Source organism: Aphelocoma coerulescens, assembly GCF_041296385.1.
Source record: "Aphelocoma coerulescens isolate FSJ_1873_10779 chromosome Z unlocalized genomic scaffold, UR_Acoe_1.0 ChrZ, whole genome shotgun sequence".
Classification (NCBI taxonomy): domain Eukaryota; kingdom Metazoa; phylum Chordata; class Aves; order Passeriformes; family Corvidae; genus Aphelocoma; species Aphelocoma coerulescens.
In genome coordinates, this window is record NW_027184085.1 from 38,034,441 (window position 1) to 38,060,194 (window position 25,754).

Here is a 25,754-nt window from a genome sequence, read left to right on the forward strand (position 1 = left end):
AATCCTACCAAGAGACTTTTTCCTTCAAACAGCAGTGAAGTCTCACTTCACACAGCAATGCAGCCCAACTCCTGTATACTTCAGTTGTAACGGTATCTGGAAATACCAGCCACGTGTTTCTCCAAATCTAATTATCATCAAACTGGCAAGTGTGAAAAGAGTTTGCTGAGTCTTACTAGAAGTGTCACTAGGAACTGATACTCATCATATCTACATAAATTAGTTATAGCCTTCTAGCAAAATGTTCTAGAGTGCTCTCCCAAGCATCTCCCAAGAATATAAGCAAAATAATGATTATGGAATCTGAATGAACTGCAACATTTTGAGGCAGTATCCAGCCTTTTTTTTCTTTTCTGTACAAGGAAAATAGCCTTGAAAACTCATTCAGTGATTTAATAAAAATAGTACTTAAATAGAATCTGACTTTACTCCCTCACCAAAAAAAACCCTCAACAAAATCCACAAACCAAACCCCCTCCCTTCCCAAACTCAACCCAACCCAAAAAATCCCCACAAACTATGAAAGACAGTAGAAAGTCCATGCTGAACTATGCGTTCCTTCAGTTGTTAAAAACTGAATATTCCTCATCCTATGCTTTTGTTGGTTTGGGGTTTCTCGTTGGGTTTTTTTTGGAGGAGGAATGATCTCACCAAATAACGTCCACTATGGTCTTGCCCATTACTTCCTGAGACAGTACAAAGTGGATTTTCACAAAGTTTATTTAAACAGACTGTTGTTAAAATTTATTTTTAATAATATCCAGAATAGAGGAATATGGTACCTCCATTATCCAGTAAAAAAGCTGACCTTTAACTAACACCTATTTTACAGTATGTATCTAAGTTCTGAATAGAAGCCAGACCCTAAAAACAAGAAACATCAGACTTCCTCCCTGAGCATCATCATCAATAAACAGTATAGGTTTTTGAACTTTCTGCTGTGACATGCAACGACTGCTACCACAGATAGGAAATTCGGACTCCAAGGATATCTGGACCAACTGTCACATGGGCATATTTGCTAGGGAGCAGAATAGAATTGCTCTGCTCTAGACAAATTCTTCCAAGTAATTGATGCAAAAAGTCTGATGGCCTAAGGCATACAGAAAAACTCTGCTTCTGAGCCTCTGGCAACAAAAGAATGGGACCACCTCTTAAATCCACATATGGCAGAATTGATCTCTTTGGCAAAGAATAAAAGAAGATAATGCGCAAACTTAAATATTATATGGCACTTCTATTGCTAACAGTGGAGGTTCTGTGAACAAAATTGTAGTTTCTTGTTTATCCTAGAATGGCTTGGGTTGGAAGGGACCTTAATAATCATCTAGTTCCAACCTCCCTGCTGTGGGCAGTGACATCAGATTGCTCAGAAACCCAGGTACAAATACACAGCACATTTCAGTCTTAATGCCCTATTTTAAACTAAACTGTTGGAATTCACATGTTCAGTTTTTCCATCACAGATTCTCACACAGTTATACGGTGAAAATATTTGCTAGGTGAATATTGAGACCTATTTTCTCACTTCATGCTACATATTTTTCTGTTTTAGTGTTCTTGGATTTACATTCAATGACTTTAAGAAATAAAGCCATCAGGACTTAGAAAAACCTAAGCAGATGTTAACAGATTCATCCAATAAATTTCAATATTACTTATGTCAATGTTACATATTGATTAAAAATATGAACTCTTACATGCACAGAATCTGATTTTTTTCCCACTCTTCTAATTTCTTTAGTGCAGAAGCACTTGGTTATCACCTTTCACCATCTGTAGCTGTGTAACACCCAAAGGTCACATTAGGGGAAACCATTTTGTAAAAATTTTTTCTAGATATAAATTAATTTTAATACACTGACTGAAGTTATTTAATCACCTCTCTCCAGTTTAAAATATTAACCTGCAGTAAAATTATTTTTGTGATTTTCATGACCTAGTCTTTTGGGATGGAACTGAACCTGCTGGGTTTTTTTTTAAGAAGCAGAGTACTAGTTACTTTTTTCACTCAACAGGATTATAGGTGTTTCCACATAGAGTCTCAATAATAGTAAGCTTATTATGAGGCTGATGTTATATTTTACCTGTGCTCCTATGTAGCCAACAACACTATGTTTATGTAGGATTAAGTCTTTTACCAGTGCTTTCTGAAAATCCAGGCTAAAACAGTCCCTGTGCCCTTCACTCCCAGCAATTAAATATAAATCAAGTCAGACACAGCTTCCCCCTGCCCCCAGCAAGGTTGTACTTCACATGCAATTAATTTTCATACATAATAATTTTTTAGAGATAGCTAGAAATTAGTAATTTCTAATTATTAATGAAGTATTTTAGCTGGTAAAGGAAGTCCATACTATGTGTGTCTCTTCATACACCAGGATTTGGTTTATTTCATAATATTAAAACAAGCTATGTGTTCCCATTTGTTCCTTTTCTCATCTATTATTACTCAAGTTTGCTGTCAAACAGAAAGCAAACATAACGTCTCACCCTTTTTTATCCCATTCTGATACTGAAGTGTTTTTGATGTGCCTTTAGCTTTCTAGCAGATACTAAGGGGAGCAACTTGTGTATATGACATGACATTCCTCAGTTCAACAGGGGCTCTTGTAAGGAAAATCCATCATAAATAACATTAACAAACAGAAATCCAGCACATGACTTTTTTCCAAAGCACAGCCATTAACTACCTGTGAACTAGGATGCTAACTTTCTCCCAAGAGACAATATAAGATTGAGATTCCCATGCCTGAGGCAGACAGTAATAGAAAGTTACGTGGAAATCTGGGGCCATTTTTCAATGCCACCCTCATGGATTAATTGCTCACAACCACCTTGCTCCAGTCCTTCCCCAGTGTGGGTCCTTAGCATCCTGAAAGCCGTTCTTTATAATAAACACTAAGATGAAGAAGGCACTCACTACCTCAGCCTTTTACATGTCCTGTGTCACCAGGGTTCCTGCCCCATTCACCTGTGGGGCCATATTTTCCCTAATCTTTCTTTTACTACTTACACACTTACGGAAGCTCTTCTTTGGTTACTCCAAACCTACGTTCTGACACTATCTTTTCCAGGAATCCCTAATTCACCTTTAACCAAGCATGAAACTTTGTTCTGACAGTAACAATTCAGTCATTACAAACATCCTGATGTTCTACTAGAGAGCAAATGATACTGGGGGGATCCAACCATCACTGGAGCCAAGAGATACTAGCACATCACAGCTACTAGTCATACACTTCTAACCACTTCCCTAAGACACCCTCCTGTTGTTACTCCTATTGTTCTTATCACCTTTTAGCTTATGCTTCACTTTTCATTATTATCTGTAAATGGTAAGCATGAACAAGCTCCAGTTTCTCTCAATACTCAACATTCTGGTAACACTGATGGGTCTGAATGCAGGAAAAAAACATCATTTCCATGTCATACGGTGTCACAGATGCCCTCCCATAGCTCTGCTAGGTTTTTGTGGTCTACAGACAAATTGCTCATTAATCTTATATCTAACAAAAGTCTTAGCATCAAGTACATCCTTGTTTCAGCTGCCCAAAAGCAGTAACAAATTCCATTTTTTCCCCAAATTTCCACTCTATTGTTTTAGCTAAATTGGAGCTACAGCCAGCATTAGTAGAAATATTGTAGCATGTAAACCTTACTCCTTTCCAATGTAGTGCCTTTTTCAAGTCTGGAACTCAGCTTTATTAGTCTGTCAACCACATTTTCAGAAAAATATGCTTGTACATTTGGAATCCCTTACGTGCTGTCCATCTTTAGTTACCATGTACATGTGGATACTTGGGTGATGAATTACATGAATGGAAAGATGCACTGTATGCATACATTTGCAAGCTTATCTACACCTTTAAGAACAGGCAACTTAGTAACCTAGCTACTGAGCATATGAATTTCTTCTGTGACCCAAACTATTTCACATTTTTTTAATTCTTCGAGTGTTGTTATATACCTCCACCACAGGAGAAACAAGAAAAAAAGAGTCTGGAAGAAATACTTACAGTTTTTAGTTGCTTTAACTCACATACTTTAAGTCTGATTAAATGCAATTTTAATACCACATCAAGAAAAAAAAAAAAAAAGGGGGAAAAAAAACCACTTTGAAAGAGACAATTGAGATCTAAGACCTACTACTGAATTTTATGGCCTGTAATAACTCCCCAATGACATTAAAATTGCTAGTGTTTATCCCAGCAACAAATGTGACATGTAGTCTGTCTGTATTGTTTTCCTTCAAAGTTTGAAGCAACTGAATTAACACACTAGGTCTCCAACATATTCAGATTATTGTTAAAGTAACAGGTCACAATACATCAGCATTATTTTTGATGAGTGGAAGAATATTTTTGAAAACATCTTTATACCACTTGAGAAACTGCAAATTTTTTCCCAAAAGAGACAGTAGGTATTATAGAAGTGTACTACCTTGTCACTTTACAGCTTGACTCAATCAGCTCATTTTCAATATCCAACAGACTAGAAGGCAGATTGTATTCCAAAGGTGAGGACATTCTTTTTAAACGCAGCAAGCCAACACAGAACTTTGCTCCCATCTCCTCCAGTTCTCTTGTACCTATCTGCAATCCCTAATTTGAAAATAAGATATAAAAATATAAAATAGGCACATGCAGATGGACCCACACATACTGCAGAATAACTCTTTAGGTTAACATTTTCTTACTTTACTTAATACCTTCTCTTGCTTTAGAGACAGAACAAAAAACTGTAGAATAAACACTTAGCAAGAGTATCAGAGAAGACTCAGAAATACCTACATGATTCTTCCAAGGCTGAGCAGACACATCCACATTTTTTGGAGCTTCCTAGTCTACACTTCTAGCACCCCAATATTACCAGATCTTTTCCCAGTGGCATAGGAAGAGAGACAGAGATCATGTCTAGATTCATAAGTATAAATTATTTTCTAAAACTTCAGAAAAATTTATAAAAATTAATTTCTAATACAAGATTCCTCAACGTAAGTTCCAACAATCAGAATGAAAAAAAAGGAGAGAATTCATATCATAGCTGTGATCAAGTTCATTGCTATGTTCTGACATGTAGGTAAGACTATCTACGGCAGCAGTTACTCCATGAGACAGACGTCTCTTCCCCACCTGTAAGTTAGAGGCTACATGTGTTAATTCTGAAAGCATTTATTCAGACATTTAGTAATTAAAACCAATAAACAAATTCTCAAAAGCCAGAGCTCTTTTCAAACTTGAATTACATAGCCGGGCATTTTCCTCTGCAAAGACTATTTAAAAGGTAGAACTTACTGTCATGGTTTTAGCTGGCTAGGCGCCAAGCCCCACAAAATCTGTTATTTTCATAAGGGGAAATAAAGATTGCTGAGGAAAACTGGAAAGCACCACGACACTTATGTAATGCTCTCCAAGTTTACCTATCTGATAAAACTCTCCCATCAGGTAATTCCACACTTTTAATTTAGCTAGAAGTGCAGTATATAGGGATATAACCTCTGACCTCAACTGTTTTATGAAAAGAGAGTAATCCAGACTGAGCCTCAACAGTTATGTAATTGGCTAGTACTAATTGCATATACACTAGCAAATTCAGCGGCAGAACTCAATTCCCCCTTTGCAATTTCTGTATCTCTGGAGAATTTAAAAGGATTTTATCTTGGATGTTCTAAACCTCTTAAGGCACTGATTAGCTAAAAAGAAGCTTTGACAAAACAAACAAGGAAGCAGAAGAGCCAGGAATTTGTGGTAAGTTGAGTCATCAAGTATGAAAAAATATATGAAGCAAAAAAGAATGAAGCAGGAATTTTTTTACCAAAAGCTAGAAAAAACCCACACAAGCTTTGCATGTGTTGCCACATTGACACTGCATTTTAAAATGAAAGGTTTAAAAGAAAGTATGTTGCTCCAGAAATGGTACAGCCCACACGTTCTCCATGTGCTGTTTTGAACATACTTAATACAGGAGAAGTTTGATTTTCTTCTGAGGTCTTTTTTTGCCTTGGTAGTACTCATAAACAAGGTGCTTTTTAGTAACAAGAAAGATAAAGCTATATCCACAATTCTGAACAGTGCCATCCTCCAGCCAAATGGTACTGAAACCTGTTAGCAGTGAACAAGAGTTGAATATTTGAGTATTATTCTTAATAGTAATACTACTTACCTCTTTTATAATGCTTTTGTGCTGTAGGTTTCAAAGCACTTATTAATAAAGGAAGAATTATCCTCACTGTACTGATGGAGAAATGGAGGCAGAGAGGGTTGAAGCGATTTGCACAGTGTCTCACAGCATGTCACTGACCCCGCTGGGAACAGAAATCAGTTCTCCTCACTCAGTGCAGTACCTTATCCACAGAGGCCAATTTTTTGGCTTTGTTTGTAATTGTTTGCACATCATTAACTTTCGAAGACCCCAATCATAGCTGGGGCTCCGCTATGCTAATCACAGGAAGACACAGTCCCTGCCCCAAAGAGATTAAAATAACATTAAGGACAAGAGGCAACAAGTATATAGAAGAGGAAGGAGAAAGGTAACAGTAATCTCACTGTTACACAGATTACTAATGTGCACAACTTGATGGTTCAGAAACTTTTCCAGTTATCATCTACATTTGTTGCTGAAGAATTTATCGTTAGTTGGCAGGTTCCTTATAGATAAGATATGTGTCTCTAAGTTGAAAAAGGACAAGAGCATAGCATGAAGGAAAAGTGCAAAGACAATTGTTATAAAGCATGCGCATGTTCCCTGGCTGCTATTTTTAGCACAGCAGAAAGAGGATGTAACTAAAGAGAAACCTAAATGGACTGGATTGGAAGTGGATAACTGGGAAACATCTGAAGGGTAAATTTTCAGCCTACTATACTGAAGGGTCTACACAGTTGTGGTAAGAGCCTCATGCCAAATCTTGATTTGCTTCTTCCATTTCTTTAAATCATAAGGGAGAATGTAATATCACACAAATGCCAAGCACCAAATTCCTTAACTGATTTTTCCATCAGCCAAACCTCTTCATTTCCATGAAACAAGATCCAAACTCTGGTTCAGGAAATCATCAGCTGACCTTACTAAGGGACCTAAGGTGAAGTTCATTTTCAGTGATACCTTGATTACACTCCTTTTCTTTATCTTCTAATGATCTTCCACTGTTGTTCTAGTACCTTTAACTGAGGCCTATTAAAGTTCCTTAAATGCTACAGGCATTGCTTTTAAGCTCAAGCCATCGCAAAATAGATTCTTTTCTTTTAAAACTAAATTAAATTTCTTTTTCCCTACATCTTATACAACTCTCAGTAAAATTTTAGAGGGAGAGCTGAAGTCTTCCTTACTAAGCATGTCATGAAGGTACCTTCATATCAAGAGAGTATCTCAGTGATTAAATTTGCTACTTGAAAGCAAAGATACAAAACAAAGGCATAGCAGACTGTGACCTCAAGTGAGAAGAATATTCCTATAATATATACTTAATAAAAGGAAAACAGCCATATAAAGATTTGGAGAAGTCAACTGAACAGTAAAATATCATGTAGATCTTCTGTTTTCTTATTCAGCAGAGGTTACTAAGACATAGTAATTTTTGAGAACTCAAATTCTAGAGACTGAAGAACCATGGTTACTGAGAAATTTGTTGACCGAGTCTTTATTTCCTGAAGTCTTCTCTTTATGTGCATCGTAAGATTGCCTGATAACAACATTTTTTCAATTAACTTAAAAGTCAAGCGATACTTCCAAATTTATTCATCTCCAATCAGGAAAGGGATTCATTTCCATTTTCATATGGCTTGAATTATTGAAGACATTGTTCTTCTAGCTGGTGTCTTAATTATGCCCCATAGTAGATCCTGGAGAATCCAAAGTTTGTTTTTCCATATCTTGAATCACAGATGACCAAGCAATATTTGCAGCACTTATTCTCAACACACTACAAAGACTCCATGTGACCAGTTAAAAAATAATTGCTTCCAGAGATAACTCTGTCACAAGAGATCCTAAATTCTGGTAAGAATTTCTAACTTCAGCTCAACAGCTTCCTGACTGGAAATAGTCTAGCATCATCATTGCCCAAGTAAAATGAATGAGAATAAAAAGAAAAAACTGATGTTCAGCTTTGGCAAAGACTCAATATTCCTTCCACAAGGAACCAAATTGTTAAGTAATCCTCTTCATTCTTTGAACAAAATTCAGCAAGGATGCCAAACCAGAATAAGACTAGTAAAGTGTTTCACACCTTTATGGTTCCATCCCTCAGATCTGAACTCTCACGTCCTTTGGGATGGGAAGTAGCAGAGAAGAGAATTTCTATAGTTCAACTTCTCTCTGTTTAGAAATAACATATGTCATCTAATTTATACCACAAGTTTATTGATAGAGTTACTGGCCCTACTCCTTCCACAAAATAAATCCCAAAAATAAACCAAACAACACAACAAAAGCCCCCCAAAAAACACTGAGCTTAAGCCTTTTCATCTCTTTCATCATCTCACTGGACAAATGCTGGTCTTTGCTTAAGACCAGTCACCTTGGCTTTTTAGATACATTTTCTTAGTAAGTCTGAGCATTATCATAGTGAAGAAAAAATTAAGGACCTTCCTGTAAGTTCAGAGGATGACTAAGACCTCACAAATTGCTTTACTCCATAAAATGAATGGCAGAACAGCAATTTAGTCTCATCAGTTAGTTTATATTACACAGAAGAATGCTCTTCCCTTTTGAGTAAATGAGTCTTCCACAAAATTCAGCCATTTTTTTTCTTTCATTACTGAACAAGAGCTTTGGAGGTTTAAGCATCTTGAAAGTTTGTCCACAAAGCATCTTCAATTCACTTTTCTTAAGTACTTCCTGTAGCAACACTGCTAAAGCCATGAGGGTTCATGTTTAAGAGTATTTTGGAAATTTCAAAATAAGCAAATTGGATGAGTTATTTTTTTTAAAGCTCCACAATTAATGTCATCTGGGGAATATTCTGACAACAGCAGGAATGCTTCTGTTGTTAATTGACAAAATGTAATACTTACAGGCCTACTGAAATTCTGGACAAAATATCTGTCTTCCTACTGTCTAGGGGTATAAGCCCAGATGTTGCAGCACACATTAATATACTAATATATCTTGTCTCTTTTTTTTTTTGTTTGTTTCTGTCCCACTCAGCCTTCTGATCCTTTCTGTCAAGCACCTTATTTGAGGCTTGTGATCATTTTCTTGATTAGCATTCCTAAACTCAACTTTCAAGCAGAGGAAACCCACTTCTTCCATGAATGCTGTCTAGTAGTGAGACACTACCAATAGTGTCAAACAAACCTTTTGTTTTCAGATATCCAGCCTGTTAACATTTTTCAAGGAGAGAAAATGAAAACAAATTTTAAGTCAAGAAGCCACACAACTATGTGAGTTCAGAGATGATGCATAATTTGTAGTGTTGGTAACCCAATATGAAAGTGTTTTTATTTGTAAGCCTGTTTCCCCAGCTGTATGGGAAAATTCTGTAAGGGACACTGCTAAATATCTGTTGAAGAACCACGATCTGCCATGCTGAAGTCTGAAACTGCCATACGTAAAGGAAATTTTTTTTATAGTATTGGCATTTACTACTACCCAATTCTAATAACCTGTTGGACAGAACAGTTCTGGGTTTTTTTAACTACATCCATACACATGTGTTACAAGCAATGATTGATATTAATCTTGTTAAAACAGCCCATAAGCATAACTGCTATGCAACCTATAAAGTTGAAAATTATCATTCTAACATTAGTGTACCAGACCTTAAAAGGTTTCAGAAGCGTCAAGCAAGCAAGAATTGAGCAAGCGGGGTTACAGAGTAAGATACCAATGCAAAGGGAAGAAATTTAAAAGCAAGAAATATTGAACTGATGTATCTTCTTACTTTATATTTGCCCTGGTCACATCCACATAACGTGCTTTCCATTGTGTAGCTCCTTTGTACTCCTATCTCTCTCCAGACAACAACTCGTGCTGTAGATTCCTTGGACTTTTCCACTACAAAGCTGCAGCTGCCCATGCAGAATGCAGGGGCAGTCTGACTCAGGATCTTAGGGAGTGCCTGCAGGACAGCAATTTGAAAAATACAGTGATTCTTTTACTTCCAATATGGAAGGAAGTGAAAAGGGACCATGTAATGACAAACTTACTGGAAAATTTCACTGCAGTTTGAATTAAAAAAAAACAAGAAAGAAACAGTTCTCCATGTTGAGTTTTCAAAACTCAGTGTGTTTAAGTGACAGTGTCTTCAGGTCTGCCTTTTCCTACTTACTAAAATCCTTTTTTTCAGGTTCAGTCACTGAAGTTGTTAGTCATGTGAGTAAAAATCAGGATACAAGAGAATTCTTCAGCTGACCACCATCCCTCCTAACTCATCAAGCTAAGTTTGCTCAAATTAAATGTATCATACTCCATGTAAGTATTTAATTCAATTGCAGACTGTTTCAGAAATCCCATTTACAGACCTAACAAAAGCAGTATTTTACTAACACATAGAATTCATTTGTATTCAGCAAAGCACTAGGTACATATTTCACTTCAAGAATGTGAATCAAAGTCCAGTACAACTGTTTACATGACAGCTTCAGTGAAAAGGTCATTGACTAATGCTAAAGGACTGTTCTTTCCAGTGTTTATTTGTGTCAGTTAAGACAAAACACGACCACCTCAAATTCATTATTTCAGTAGTACTTAACCCATTAGTGTAAGATTGCCCAAACATTTCATTCCACCTTTTTGAAACCAAAAGGCTTTTTCCAACAGCCCTTATTGACTACTGTCTTTTGTGCACTATAGTAGCGCAGGGCAAACTGACAAAACCCCGTGTAATGTGTTACAGCAGCAAACGTGATTGGCATCCAGCTCAGCATCCAGGAAATTACACAAGAAAATCAAGAAGTGATCAATTTTTTTTGTGAGGGAGACTTAAAGAAAAAAGATCTGAGAGCATCTGTACTCAATTACACTCAAGGATGCGTAACAAGTGTTTTAACACACATTCACATGTTTTTGAAGCTTAACTCTTGAATTTTTAAAAAAAAAACTGCGGCCTGGACACCTTTAGGTCACACAGGTTTGCAGTTCCCATGAGCAGCAGTGGAGGGAGACACACTGAAGAAACAAGTAACACTCTAAGAAACAAGTAATTCTCTAAATTTTTGACAATTTCGAAGCTTATACAATACAGAGGATGTGTTTGTGAAAGTTGATTACATATACCTAATTAGGGGCACATGTATTAACTACATATCATTATATAAGGTAATAAATAAAAAGGAATCTTACATATTTCCATATACAAAAGTAAGTATTTCTCAGAAGAATTAAGTTTCTTTTTTTCCTTGTTGCTAGAATATTGTTTGACATGCTTCAATGACCTGCTTTTTCATCTGGTAATTATAAATGCACAGAAGCATATTTTCCATCTATTCTCTAAAAAAGTAGTATTAAATACAAAAAAGTACATATTGGTGCAAAGAAACAAAAAAAAAAATAAAGCATTCTATGGATAATGTTTAAAGCTCAAAGTACACTTCATGAAGTGTACTTTGAAGTACACTCACAAACTAAAAAGAGATGATTTTAAATAAATCTGCTTACGCTGTAGAGTCATTATTTGCACAGGGGAGGATTAGGATACTATTTGAAAAGTGTGTTCCAAATCCATGCCAAATAAAAGAGATACAAATGTCAATCTTACCCTGTAACCAGGGTCTTCCATCATGTCACAAGCGGCAGCATTAACACTTGTATGCCACATTGTCTCTTTGATGCTGCAGCCATACATAAATACATTCTTTTTACGAGAATGACCATGATAATCACAGTAGACCTACAATAAATCATTTGGCAAAATAAACCCAAGGTATATGAAATTAACATTTTATGAAAGTAATGGAAAGACAATTTTTTTTTTTATTTGTACTGTTGAAAGTTCCAAAGAATTAGGCAGCACAGTTCCTTATACAATTAACTCATGCCTTAAGACAAAAAGTGTATGATTCATCTAAGGAAGGTTTAACCTTCTAGCCTAGCCAATGTAACAGATTTACATCTACAGGTTTGCAGACGACCAGTTCTCCAAGTCAAATTTAAGTGTGACATGGTTTACAAGACCATATTAGAATGTTTAATTCATAGACTAGCTACATAGACAAAGTTAAAAATATTCAGAATTGCTTACACACACATACTTACCAAAGGCAAACGTTTTATAGCGGCCAGATATTGCAGTAACCCTTTAGCATGGTAAATAGTGGGATGCAGATCTGGATTTGGATTTTGCCACTGTCTGTTTAAATCTTCTCCACTTAAAGAGCAACGGTGGCTATTGTGGGGGGGGTGGAAAAACGCATGATGTAGTCTGTATTATCATACTTTTAAATAAGCCTCCCCCCCACCTCAAGTTTTCCTCATCACCAGCGCTTCTTTGGAAGGAGTCTGGCAAGAAACAAACTTCAATTCTCTAACATGCCAAATAATAGAAATGCTTGGGGCATTTTAAGCTATGTTATAGAAATCTAAAAATAAATTAGAAGTAGCCTCTTATATGAAGTCAACTGTAATATCGTTTATTTGCTTTTGAAACTCAAGGCTTGCAATTCTATTCAAATGCTAGTTCAAAATCAGTAATTTCAAATATATGGTATCTTTACAGTTTCAGTGTCTTGACTTCGGTAATTTAAAGACTAATGTAAACTAGAAATATAATACTTGAAATGTGGAGTTCTTAGGAGAGAAGGAGCTGTGAGAAAAACAAGAACGAAAAAGAAAACCAAACAAAAAACCCAGCAAACAAAAAGATCATCTCTGTATTCAGTCAACTATCAGCAAGAACTTCTAAACTTGTAGGATTTCATGATCATGTAGTCATTTTCAATACATTTGCCTTTAGACTGTGTCTGCTAGGACAGCTTTCTTAATTGTCCCTGTTTGCTGAATTATTTAATTATGCGTGTTCCAGTATACACATGCTTTTACATATATAAAGACAAGGCTCTACTGAAATCTGTAGCTGTTTTATTTTTATTATTTTGTTCACAAAACCTTTTAAAATACTACCTATAAAAGATGAATAGAAACTGTAGATTCACCACAGCAAAATTTCTATTTCATATGAATTCCCTGCAAGCAAGTAAATGTAGACTGCTGAATGTTTACTCACAGCAGTTTCAAAACATTCTAAAATATTCCTTAAATCAATTAAGACGAGTGTAGCAATTGAAGTAACTACTATTGATAAATTTAATCAAACCAGGATACTCTCTCACCCTTTGTCTTGCACACCTATTAACTTCCCACCTTTTAAAAAAATTATGTAAAAAGCTTTCTCAAATACAAGGCACTTTTTTTTTTCATGTAGACCATGAACTTGTTTAGCTTTTCCTAAATGCAGGTGTGGTCTCACTGTTACACAAATCCAATACAGAGATACAATTAAAATGTCATGTTAAATCACACTGAAATGATTATCATCCACCAACAACTGAAAATATTTTTGTAAAACTGAAATTTGTGAAACAATGTAACTGCCTTTTAAGAAGCCAAAAATCCTATCAATATTGCAAGTGTTGGTTGGTTTTTATCACATTAAGTATTGCGTTTGTATCTTTCCAGGACTAGTTTAGATTATTCATTTTTAAATATTGATGCAAAGAATTAGAGCATAGGTTAAATATTTGTGAGTAAATATATGCTTACTTTCCATTGATGACACCATCTGGATTGAGCATGGGAATAATTTTGAAAATATAAGATTCCCGTAAATATTGTGCATTTGGATTATTGCTCATAAGGTATTCCAGTGTTCCCTTCATAACCCAGCTTGCATTAGTCTCTCCAGGATGTACACGAGCAGACAGGAAAATATAAGGACGATTCCCTAAAAGAAATATGCATAGAAATTGCAAAACATGATTTAAGCTAAGTAAACAGTTTGTTAATTGGAAAAAGAACCAATAGCCCGCTGCATTTATAACAAGACAAAAAAACATTTGTGAGTTGAGTATTACTGAGTATGGGTATTATTGAAAGAGCTTGCCACAATATTTTTAAAAGGACTGCTAATTACAGAACTATCACAAAGGAGCTTTAAATTCAGTCAGACAATTACACAATTAGTTTGAGCTGGCAGTTATGATGTGACTTTCATGACTTTTTTCCCAACAGTCGAGAAAAATACTGAGGTGGACAAACAAATTGGGAAACAACAAAAGCTCACTTTGAATCACAGTAGCTCAGATATTAGCTTTATGAAAGATTTTTTTGACAAGCAAATAACCTCAGCATTTCAAGAAAAAAGTTACTTGTCCATATTCTTTTCCAAGAAGAGTTGTCTGCAAAATGTAATGTACAAACCTAGCAACAAAAATTTAATATACATGAATATATACTCTTACATATCAAGATATAAGTATCTTGGTTTGACTGCCACAAATAAGTATTATTAAATACAAAGCAAATCCTGAATATTGATGCCTCTTAGTTTCACAAAATTCATTAACCTTATTTTTACAATGCATAGTGGTTAAGACTAAATTTTGTCTACAAATACCTAGTTTTACATTCTTTTCAGCTGATGAGAAAGAAGAGTTATACTTACTGAACTGACAGATATGTTCATAGTAATTGGATTCTGGCATGGCTGTAATAGTGACTAAGGGACAGCTGTTGCCAGCCAGGGTCTCACAGAGAACGTCTTGCCGAAAATATATCTGTTGAGGGTTGTGCATAGATTCCAGCTTCTGAAGATGCATCTTCATCCCAAAAACAATAAAAAAATACTTCAAATCCTTTGCAGTCACATATGAGAGCATATTTCAAATATACTATTCAACAGATCTTTCTTTTAGCTGTTCTAAACAATGTTCAAGTTTCCAGCATAACTTTGACCGTAAAATACCCTTTTCTACCATCTCTGACTGATTGAATACTTCTCTTTGTAGAGTCTGGTCTTCCAACTGCTTTGAGAAAGATGAAGCAAAAGAGGGTAACTTATTGTACATGGATGGTACTATAAGGGTATATGGAAGGCAAGAACCTTTGCTTCATTAAGATTACCTGATCAGGTACCTTTTCACTGTAAAAAGTAGTCATAAGTGAAGGAAGACTCAATACACAGGAACAGAGAGCTGAGATGTAACAGAAACAATAGCAAAGACCAAAGTCACCAGTCTCTCACTGAATAGGCCATTAAGAATCTACAGACAAAAACTGGGAGAGAGTCACCTGATAAAGAAGAAACAAGGAACCTGATAATTTGGGATATTCAAGCAGGGGGTGTGGTACCATACATAACTCAAGCACCTGATCCCTACAGTACACCCTTAGCCTTCTCTCTGTGCAGCCTTACTCTCTATCCTGTGCATTCAAGCACTGCGTGGAGAAATGCAACTAAACTGACAGGTGAAAGTGGATTTGCGGTCAACAGCTGCAATACACAAGGGTCTCAGCCTCAGTAATTGGAGAATCCAACCTCTTGGGAGCATCTCTGTGGGTAGCATAGACTATGGGTCCCAAGTCCCAGATACTGTTGGAATCAAATCAGACTCCAGCAGCTGGAGTTGTAGGCAGTCTTGGCACCCTCCAGTCAGTGGCGTGAGCAAAGGAAGCAAGGGGATGGCTTGCTGCCAGCTACCGCAGTGGGTAAAGATGTTGGTGCTCAACCACTGAGCCAAGGACAGTGTGTCCTACAAAACACAGCTGGTGGGACAATAAGGATTGAGTTTCTCAGTGACAACACCTGTAGCAGGAGCATGGATTACAAGACCATGTGCCTGGTAACAGCTGCTAGGGATGGGGGGCAAGCATACACATTTTCCCCACAGCTGGTGCATGTGGGGGCACACATGACATTTGCCTGGTAAACTTCAAGGTGGACTACCCAGTGAGTATGGGCCCCAGGTGAAGGGAGGGGTATCAAGCAGGCAGACAGTCCACGCTGGCATCTGGGCAGAGCCACAAGTGCAGAGTGCCTGTGAGACGAGTGTGCAAGTGCACACATCTGTTTGCTAGTGAGCATCAGGCTGGACTAGACCGCAAACTGGAGGCCTGCTCAGCAGGTCAGAGAGACTGGGATCAAAGCAGGGCTATGGCATGCATGGGCCATGCCAGTGGTCCACAAAGGTGCTTGTGATTCTAGAGAGTGGGTGGGCTTGTACTTTCACTAGTGATAAGCAATTCTTTAGAATAACCTACACACTTTGTCAATCTAAACATCAATATTATGAAAATTCTCCCTTGTAAGGAGCATTTGGAACTTCATAAAAAGAAACAAAATTAATTCACTCATGAATGCTATATAGCATACTAATACTATAAATATTCATTTATGTAACACATCATAAGCTTCTCACCTTTAAAGTTGAGTATGTATATGGGTAATGGTAAGCAAAGTAGCACACATCATCTTTATGTTGGAAAGTCACTGTGAATGTAATTGTGTAATAGGATTTTCCTTTCTGGCCTCCAGCAGCAATTGAACTTCTTGAAAAGTGATTCCTAAATCAAAAAATGCAGGTAATATACACATTAGAGTAATTTTTTTTCACACTATGATTATTTCTGAACACACAGTTTAAGTGTCAGAAGGATTTTTAGTGACTGTATTTCTTTTCTATGTACATACAGGTTAAATACAGGCTCCCACCAGCTTTAAAGATACTTTATTACAGCAGTGATACACACCTTCATTCACATTGATAAAACGTGAGCAAACAAAAACAAGCAACCAAATAAAACAAACAAAAACAAACAAAAGAAAGTAACCAAACAGCTATCAACCAAGAAGGATTACATATTGATATGCTGTACCATCTCATCCTGTGTTTTAGAACTCCCCTACAATAATTCCACCATAGGTTACAGAAGGTTTACCACAGAGACCATGAGGTCAGTATTACTGGAAGTCACTAATAAGATTTCAAGTAAGCATGCATATATACATTCCCTTAAAAGGTTTCCAGACATAGTGTGCAATTTCTAAGAAAAGTATAAAATATGAACAGCTTAAATATTAGTAGTGTGCTTCCAAAATGAGACCCTGTATATTTCTATCACATATATTACTCTCCATAATAACTCAGAAAGAAAACCCTCTTCACAACAGAACAAAGAATTATCAAATGCAGAAAAAAGTACTTCTCCTCAAAAATTGTACCTCGTGTTAACCTTCAGTGTAAGATTTGCGGTATGTTTGGTTTGTGTACTTACTTGTAGTAACAAATATCTGTCCCAACACGAGTCCAGCATGGTCGAGAATTTAGTGCTTCTTGAACAGAATACATGAGGGGCTGCATACCTGAAAGAAGAAATGCATCTCACTTTAATGCCTAACATTAAACAGAAAGATATTAGCAGTAATGGACCATACCAAGACTTACCATACAAGTCTACAAATTATCTTTACTTATTTACTCACTATCACATTTTCATGAATGTCTGGGTATTGCACTGTGCAATCTTTAAACCAGGTGACAAAAGACTGCTGATTTTCAGAAAATAACAACTAAAGAAAACAATAAGACCTATGGAAGACCAAAATGAAATGATTAAATGAAAGCTGAGGTTTGCATGAATGAAACTACATTCAGTTCCACTCCATCCAACTCACACAACAAAAATGCTTCAAAGAGAATACAGAAAATTGATACTATCATCCATTCATGTAAATAACCAAAAAATAACTGATGTTTCAGGACAATTTTTTTTAAAGTAACTCTTTAAAGTATTTTTTTATAGTATACTTAAGCTGAACACTTAATATGAAGTTAGAGGAGAAAATAATACACTAATTCAATATCATTTACTCTTTAGATAATTAGCCAACCACACTGACTGATTCAGTCATTGTACTAAAAAAATCAAAAGAAACTATCAAGTATGCACAACATGAAAAAAAATCTAAGCTGACTGATGAAGATTAATAAGTAAGTTGAAAGCATCTTATTACTGGTCAAACTACCTGGTATTCTGCGACTTTATCAATGTGGATGAAAGTTCATGACAAAGGAGAACATAACACTACAAAATTACTTCAAACACGAGTTTGAAGCTGGGGGCGGGAGGAGAATTTCTTCCTTCTTAAAGGACGAATGTCAGAATATACATCAAGAAAAAAAATGAATGGTTTTAAGCTTAATGACATACACTACATACACACTCCCAGACAAGCAGAAGAAAGGTAATTTCAGTAAGCCCTTTGTAAATCTTCGAATGAGGCACACACTGCAAACGCTACTTACTAGAGACAGCAATGGTCACTTATGAACCCCAGCATTTTAGACTTATTTTTCCTTGCCATCAATAAGACAAAACTGTTTTGGAATGTCTCCACTTACTTTCACATTTACCCCCATGTAGAAATGGATTAATGATGACAACCGTCATTCTTTTTGATCTGTGTGGATCAACAGGCTTTGACTGTTCTCCCCTGCCCAGTGGTCCTAAGAAGATTTTAGTTGCAGTAACCAGTACATGTCTTCTGTTTTGGCCTCACTTACAACAAAACCTTGGCTTAAGATGCACTTCTTCTTTTTAACTAGAGCTATCAAAACATTTTCCAGCAGTTCTATTAAAATAAAGAATTTAAACTGACAACAAGAATACTTCTAATCCTGTGAAGGATTAGTACAGTGTACAATTGTCTAGTACAGGTATTGTTTACATATTTCTTCTCCAAGTATGGGAAACGTATCTTACCGTAGTTGAACTGACTGTTTGACTTTTCACAGTTGATGATGTTAAACCGGTAACCAATGCCAGTTTTCATTCCACTGACTTCAAAGTAAAACCACTGATGATAATGATTGCTATTTATATCTGAGTTCAGAATCAGATCATACTCATTTCTGAAAATTTAAAAAAAAAAATCAGTAATTTTAAGAAGCAGAAATAAAAGGCCTAAACTGTGAAAAGAAGAGTTGAAATATCTTACTTTCTGATCTGAATAACTTTACGCAGGTTTCCAGACTCAAATTTGGAATTAAACTTCAAAACATCTGCCTCCTCTGGTACTGAACAACTATGAGGAGAAAAAGGCACCAAAATGAATAAAACAAACTTAGCTAAACCAAATAGCTTTTAGTCCTCACTTGGCAATTCAGAAACTATTTCGATCCTTCCTCTACATACAACCTGGATAGCAGAAACACTGTTATGTCAGATGAAACTTTCGATGAATTCTATTGTAAACATTATAAATCACAGAGGAAGCAGAACTGGTTTAGAGTGTTCGTTGAATACTGTTTACAGAAAGGTAAAAACTTACCTCAAATTATCGAGGTCATACACAACTCTATCTATAATGTCATTTTGATAAATCAGCCTTTCAATATCTTGACATATTTTTGTTCTAAAAAAAAAAAAAAAAGCAAGAGTTCTCATTTAAATTGTCACTTACTGTTCCAAATCACAAAAGCGGAATTGACACATACAAGAAAACTAAAAGCTGACATGAAGCCAGTGGGACAGTTCAGAGAGACTGCAGCTTCACCCTCACTTATGTGTGCAAAGTCAAGGTGTACTTAAGTTTAAACACCTGCATTCACAACTGACTGAATCCAATATTTATATGTGAAGGAATTGAGTTTTCATGCACACAATTCACTGGGTTTTATCTTAAGGAAAAAAGTGCCATTTCATACTTAAAACAGAAGCAGGAATTACTCAAACATTACTTATGTTAATGCTTTAATCCAGGACAACACTTGATAACATTAGTAACCTATATGAATCCTACCATAACCAAAACTAAAGAGTTTTAGAGAGTAGATCGTACAGTGAGTGTGTCAGTGAACTAGCTTTTCACCTCTGGAGATCTAGGTTCATTTACTGACTATGTAACAAATAAGAAAGAATTTGGTGATGTCAGCCAAATGTCAGGGGTATGTTTATCCAGATCATAAAACCATTGCACAAGTGGCAGTATCTAGGCCCTGGCTTGGAAAAGTAAGAATGTGTTGCAGTTCAAGAATGAAATATAGTGGCAGAGCTGTGTGGAAAAGCTTGCACAGCACCTGCAGTAAGAAGAAAAGGAGGCAGATTAACAATGAAGAATACAGAAACAGAACGCTAAAGTACATTCAGGTTGGAAATTCTCAACATAACCAAAATAAATACTGTTAACAAATGAGAAAGAGAACATAAGTGCATAACTCTAGCACCTCTTATTAAATTGAAATTAACTGAAAAAGAAAAGAAATCACAAGTCCAATGTACTGACAATATTGCGACAAGGCTGACTCGCCACAATCCATGTTAATAGGTTCAGCTCAGGACAGGATAACAGATTTTTGATCTTACACTTGATCTTAGAGAACTCATTAGATCCTAGCATCCCTCAGCTCTAAAAAGCCATTACTACTTCCTATTATCATAGGAGTTTTGCCAAGACAAAATCCACCAATAAAAATCCATAAGTATTTTATAAATAATAATGGCATTTAAATACCATTATAATAACCAGTGTAGATGAAAGCAAAGAAGAAATACTATTCAAGATGCTCATGAAATGGAAAAGTAGTAGCAGACATTTTCACATTCCAAAAAATAAAGATAAGATATTTCAAGAAAATTGAAGGGAAAAAAAATCCAGAACCAACACTGTTGATGTGAGCCTTGTGCTTAGAGGTTATGCCTTTGTGGATCCTGATGATTAAAAAATACTGAAGTGTACAGAAAAAAATCCCAACCCAACTAAATTTTTAAGGAATAGACGAAAGTAGTATTTAAACCCAAATTTATATGGTATTTTACTATATCATAATTTTCTTCCTAAAAAGATAGAGTAGTATAAAACACTTCAGCTATTATCAATTTCATTTATCCAAATAATAATAAATTGGTGAGACATTCAGTGATAATTACCTGCTACAAAACTTACAAGAGAAAGAAAAAGCCCTCCAAAGCATAAATTCAAAAAAATTGCATCTCCTGGCACATTGCAAGACTAAAACAAAAACCAAACCCCACATTGTTCAAATAAAAGTAAGAAGAAAATCCATTAAGTCACACCTTAGATCTGACACAGTATTTTCTCAAATTACATGGATGGGTTAAAGCAACCATTTGTTTTCTAAATAAGACTTACCCAATGAGCAGTAACTAAGTGCTTACATTACAGAGAACATAAATCACACTGAATATCAAAAGACTTTGGACACACCTTTGCAAAAGGCTTTAAAGCTTTTCCATGTCCCCTACCAAATTAATTTTTACACTCTCCTATAAACGATGAAACTGCAAAAAGATTAAGCCGTTTTTTAACAAGTTCCTTTCTCAGAAGTTTGTCATGCTGCAGTAACAAAACGGAGACATTTATAGAAAACTGAATTCTTTATAACAGTGTACATCTGAAAAATATGATGCAGGACTTTTGATTCAAGTTTAGCAATATTATCTGATATTTCATTCTTGTTCACACAAGACTTCAAAAAGTTACTTGCAACATAAAAAATACAATAAAAATAAAGCATTTTAAAGTTAAAATATACCCTAAAATGATCTTCATGGTCTAGAAATCATGTATAATCACAGGAAGTTTATTTTTCCAGTCGTTTATATCTAACAAGGAGCACTGGAATGACAAATTGTATCTGACTTCACTCCGTTTTATTCAGGAAAATTCAGAATTATTAATTACTACAGAAAAATACAAAAGGATTTGCTAGATTTTCTTAGAATACAGTTCTTAGGTGATTCCCAGCTCAAGACTATCTCCCTTCTGAATCAGCTGAATCTATCTAATAAATAACCTGCTAGGGAAGATTCTCCTCCTTCAAAACTGCATAATATATTCATTATGTCATTAGTGTTTCAGCACTAGTCATTTCACTACAAAGATCACTTTTTCACAACTTGTGTGAAACTGCTAAAGGATTTAAATTCAGCTGCCTCAGGACATTTAATCCACTTAATCTCTTAATCATTTTAATATCTAATTATAAATATGAAGAAACTCATTAAGTTGGTTACAGTTACAAGTATAAAGGTGAAGGCATTCAATCTCATAACGAGGCAAGTGGCAAGGTCTCATAGCTATTGTTACATGTTCTGCTACTGTACTCACATGTCTCTACAGTAACTTACTATGTATATGAGCCAGTTCTTCATACCCCTCCTGCAAATTATTCTTAAGAATCTCATCACTCTTCATCATCTTCTAGTATCTCTCAGAGAAGAAATAAAAGGCTGTGCTGATGTGTGTTTGTTGTATGTCGTTCTGCAGGACCTAACAAACTGCATCGTCTGCATTTGTTACCTCTAAATACTCTTATAATGTGAACAGTAAAGCCAAACACTTTAGCACATTAATTTTTTAACTTTTTCCACTATGTTTCCCTGAAAGATAGATTTTTTAGTACAACAGAGAAAAGAACTGAAGAATCGCTGAATTATTAACTGTCCTATCTTTGCTAAGACCTGAAAGGAGCATTCAGGTGTGGATTTTTTTGTTTGTTTGGTGGTGGGGTTTTGTAGGATGGTTTGTTATTTTGCAAACTACAAAATTTACATGGGAAATGGTGGGAAGGCAGAAAAGGAGCACATAAATTGAATTTCATATTTAGAAACTGAATTCCAGAATTAGCAATTACAGGATCAGATTGTGTTGTTCTTTATGGCTCTGCCCTGATCAATGCCTACTCACCTATCTTCAAACTGCTTTTCATTGGAAACAGTTTCAGATGCCAAAGTAGGCATTGTAACATAGCTTCTGAACCACAGAATCACAGAATAGTTAGGGTTGGATGGGACCTCTGGAGATCATCAGGTTAATCTCATCCTAAACACTGCTTCTCAAAGGCATAAAAACAACCAAAAAAGGAGTATGGTGACTCACCTCTGCACCCCATATGGCCTTTCCAGAATAGGTTCCTTAAATGGGGGTGGAATATGGCCAAAATAATCTGGATAAGCCACTTCTGAATATTCTGGAATAGACTTTGTGTTCTTCACCATTTCAATATAAAGATCACAGTCATGAACTGGTGATACATCAGAAACTTCAAGCATGACATGTTCCCCTGATGAACTAGATCTGGAATCCTCTTCCTCTGAATCCACTCCAGTGCAGCAGAGTTTTCCCAGCTGGACAGATGGTCCTTCAAAGAGGCTACCTCCACAGGGTGAAACATGCTCAGAGGGTTTACTACAAGCAAGTGTGGTAAGGCTAGCTTTGCTTTCCTTCTTTACTACACACCCTGCATCATAATACTGATCATTTTTTGCACTGTTCTGGAGACTGATTCTGTCCAAGCCTTTCACAATTTCTTGGCTTAGACACTGGTATGATGGAAGCACGTTTCTTTGATCATTTTGCTGATGTAAACTACTATCTTTCGTAGTATCTTTCTTTGGTAGTTCCAGAAACGCTGGCCTTCTATTGTATTCCTCTGTCAATAAAGGATTGCTCTCCTTCGAAGCAACTCCTTTTGTTGCCGGCTTTGCTTCAGCAGAGTGCTCCTCACTGGCTGTAGGAACAACAATAGGTCCACTCAAATTTGCATCAGGTACAAAAGGCTTTGGTTCCTTCGAAACTAAGTCCCATTCCTTAAAAAACAAAGGTGAAAAAATAATTTTAAAAATTAGTAATAAAAAAAGTAAACAGTTCCCCAGTCTCATGTATATTAGAAACATTTCTCTTTCCTTGTTTCAAATGTAATTTAAAAGGTGACAGCTATGCTATAAACCATCAGAGCAATGAAATTTCATCTTTTACAAGAAGGCCTAAAAGCAATAAAAAAGCAGCTCATTAACAACAAAGTATAAAGTCAAAGCAGTTGCCCAGATATTTTAACCACCTATGTTAAGCAGGTGCGCAGCATATAAGTAGATGCCTAATACAATGAAGTCCTCTCAGAAATCTCATGTCTTTCTTGAGTATTTTACTTTCTGCTGTGCGCAATAATCAGACACCAGAAACAAAGTTTTCCTTTACATGCGCCCACCCCCTTCTCAGTTAGACTGAAGCAATCGTTAACACCTAACTAAATAACCTAGGATATAGTACTCCCATATGTAGGTCCAGAACTGCAGACCCATGTTTCTTGGCTTGAGGAACAATCCACCCAAAAAAGAACACCACAGTATATTCCAGAGTCCACCTGACACGGCTAGAAATGTTCTGGGAATTGTAGACTTTACCTGAAAGTTTTCTGAAAGTTCTGGGAAAAATTGCTCATACATTTTCAGTTCTTCTATGGATCTTCCCAATTCCTGTCTAGGTTTCAGTTTATTAATATCAGTCTCAATATCATCATTCTGAAAGATCACCAGAACAAATTAATCTTGTATCCAAAATGAATGAACTTCTACAACATTAATCTGAAACATTAACCTTTTTTATGGACACAGGCATGCTTTGAAAAATAAATACCCCTATTTTAAAATTAGCTGACTGAACTCAGCTTTCACTATGAAGATTTAAACTGCTGAGTATTATTAGTATGCCTAAGCTGTCCTTTCAACAGAAATATTACAAACATCTCAATTTTCTTGCTTTCATCCAAACTTATTATACATTGATATCAGACTTTACATGAAATCTGTGTATATTCCCAGTACTGGAACCTGGAATGTGGAGACTTCATCTGATTGCAGTGACAATACAATACTGCTCCTATGGAAGATAATCCCTCCAGCAGGGCTCACAACACCCTTGAATAAAGCATATTTTTCCAGTTCATGGACAGACAATTCAATTAACTCCTAAATACATGTAACATAAAAATACAGAATAAGGCAGTTGTGACCAAATATCCATCCATGTCTCAGCTGGCAGATGGCAAACAGGGGAATACCTTCCCAAAGTGGTACAACAGTGAGAGGTATGGTGTCTACCTCTACAGTTGGCTGAACTTCAAGTTACCTTGCTGAAACACTATCTAGTCGATCCCAGTCCAGAATGCTGGAAAAAGTTACAGCATCTCCTACATATGGACCAGTTTATGTAAGAAAAGCAGGCTGAGAGAAATGCAAGTGGGAACAGAACACTGCTAAAGGAGTCTGCAGTTCTGTTCCCCTGCATTCCAGATACATCAACTGTGAAGCAAACAGATTTTGATAAAAAATCCTGAAGCAATCTGAACAAGAACGGTTCATATTTTCAAGTAGTACCCACCTTCTTTATGTTTCAGAAGCTTTTTCTATTTTAGAAACTGCCCTGAAAACCTCCTCGAACTGCTTTTAACACTTAAAATGCATTTATTTACATGATTCAATTAATTTTGTCTCTACCAACCTTAAAATGTTGGTCCTTGTCGTCATCATTTTCAGTTTCAATTTCTGACTCAGTTTCAGCATCATCGTTATCATCACTTTCATCTACTACATCATCCACTACAATACAAAAAACTTTGGTAAGCAGATTATACACTTAATCCAATTATACATGCTCGAAGAAGATTCTCTTCATTCTGGGTTTATTTTCTTTTTTGCTTACCCCTTGAAAAAAATGTGAAAACCAACTAGTAAACTAGTGCTGGGGGGTTTTGTTAAGTTTTCTCATAGTGTTTTCCATGAAGGAAATTTGCTGATTGTCACTAAAAGAGGCTTATAAAGAGGCCTCACTCAGAGGCTTATAAATTATGCTGATTTTCTTGTATACTCAGAATGACTACATCTCCTGCTTTTAAAATACTGACTATACAAGATTTTACTTTTAATAAACCCAGACCTCTACCCACCCCCCCACATTCTACATCTTTTAATACAGAACTTCATCCTGTATCCTATGTATCCTATTTCCTTAGATTTTTCAC

The 25,754-nt window shown here is 36.0% G+C and overlaps 1 protein-coding gene across 8 annotated transcripts in view; it reads right to left on the minus strand.

Annotated features, from left to right (window-relative positions):
* The window catches only part of AGTPBP1 (ATP/GTP binding carboxypeptidase 1), a 61,766-nt gene that overhangs the window by 9,559 nt on the left and 26,453 nt on the right, over window positions 1–25,754 (minus strand). For 4 of the 8 annotated variants that reach the window (XM_069000842.1, XM_069000843.1, XM_069000844.1 and 1 more), the window contains 14 exons: window positions 25,235–25,332; window positions 24,139–24,255; window positions 22,835–23,544; window positions 19,265–19,348; window positions 18,932–19,018; window positions 18,697–18,845; window positions 17,209–17,296; window positions 16,353–16,497; window positions 14,600–14,753; window positions 13,699–13,879; window positions 12,196–12,325; window positions 11,699–11,830; window positions 9,884–10,060; window positions 4,444–4,604 (listed from right to left, as the gene is read on the minus strand). In XM_069000842.1, the coding sequence (XP_068856943.1) occupies window positions 4,444–4,604; window positions 9,884–10,060; window positions 11,699–11,830; window positions 12,196–12,325; window positions 13,699–13,879; window positions 14,600–14,753; window positions 16,353–16,497; window positions 17,209–17,296; window positions 18,697–18,845; window positions 18,932–19,018; window positions 19,265–19,348; window positions 22,835–23,544; window positions 24,139–24,255; window positions 25,235–25,332 (2,413 nt within the window). The other 4 variants (XR_011147630.1, XM_069000845.1, XM_069000846.1 and 1 more) reach the window with 4 other exon arrangements.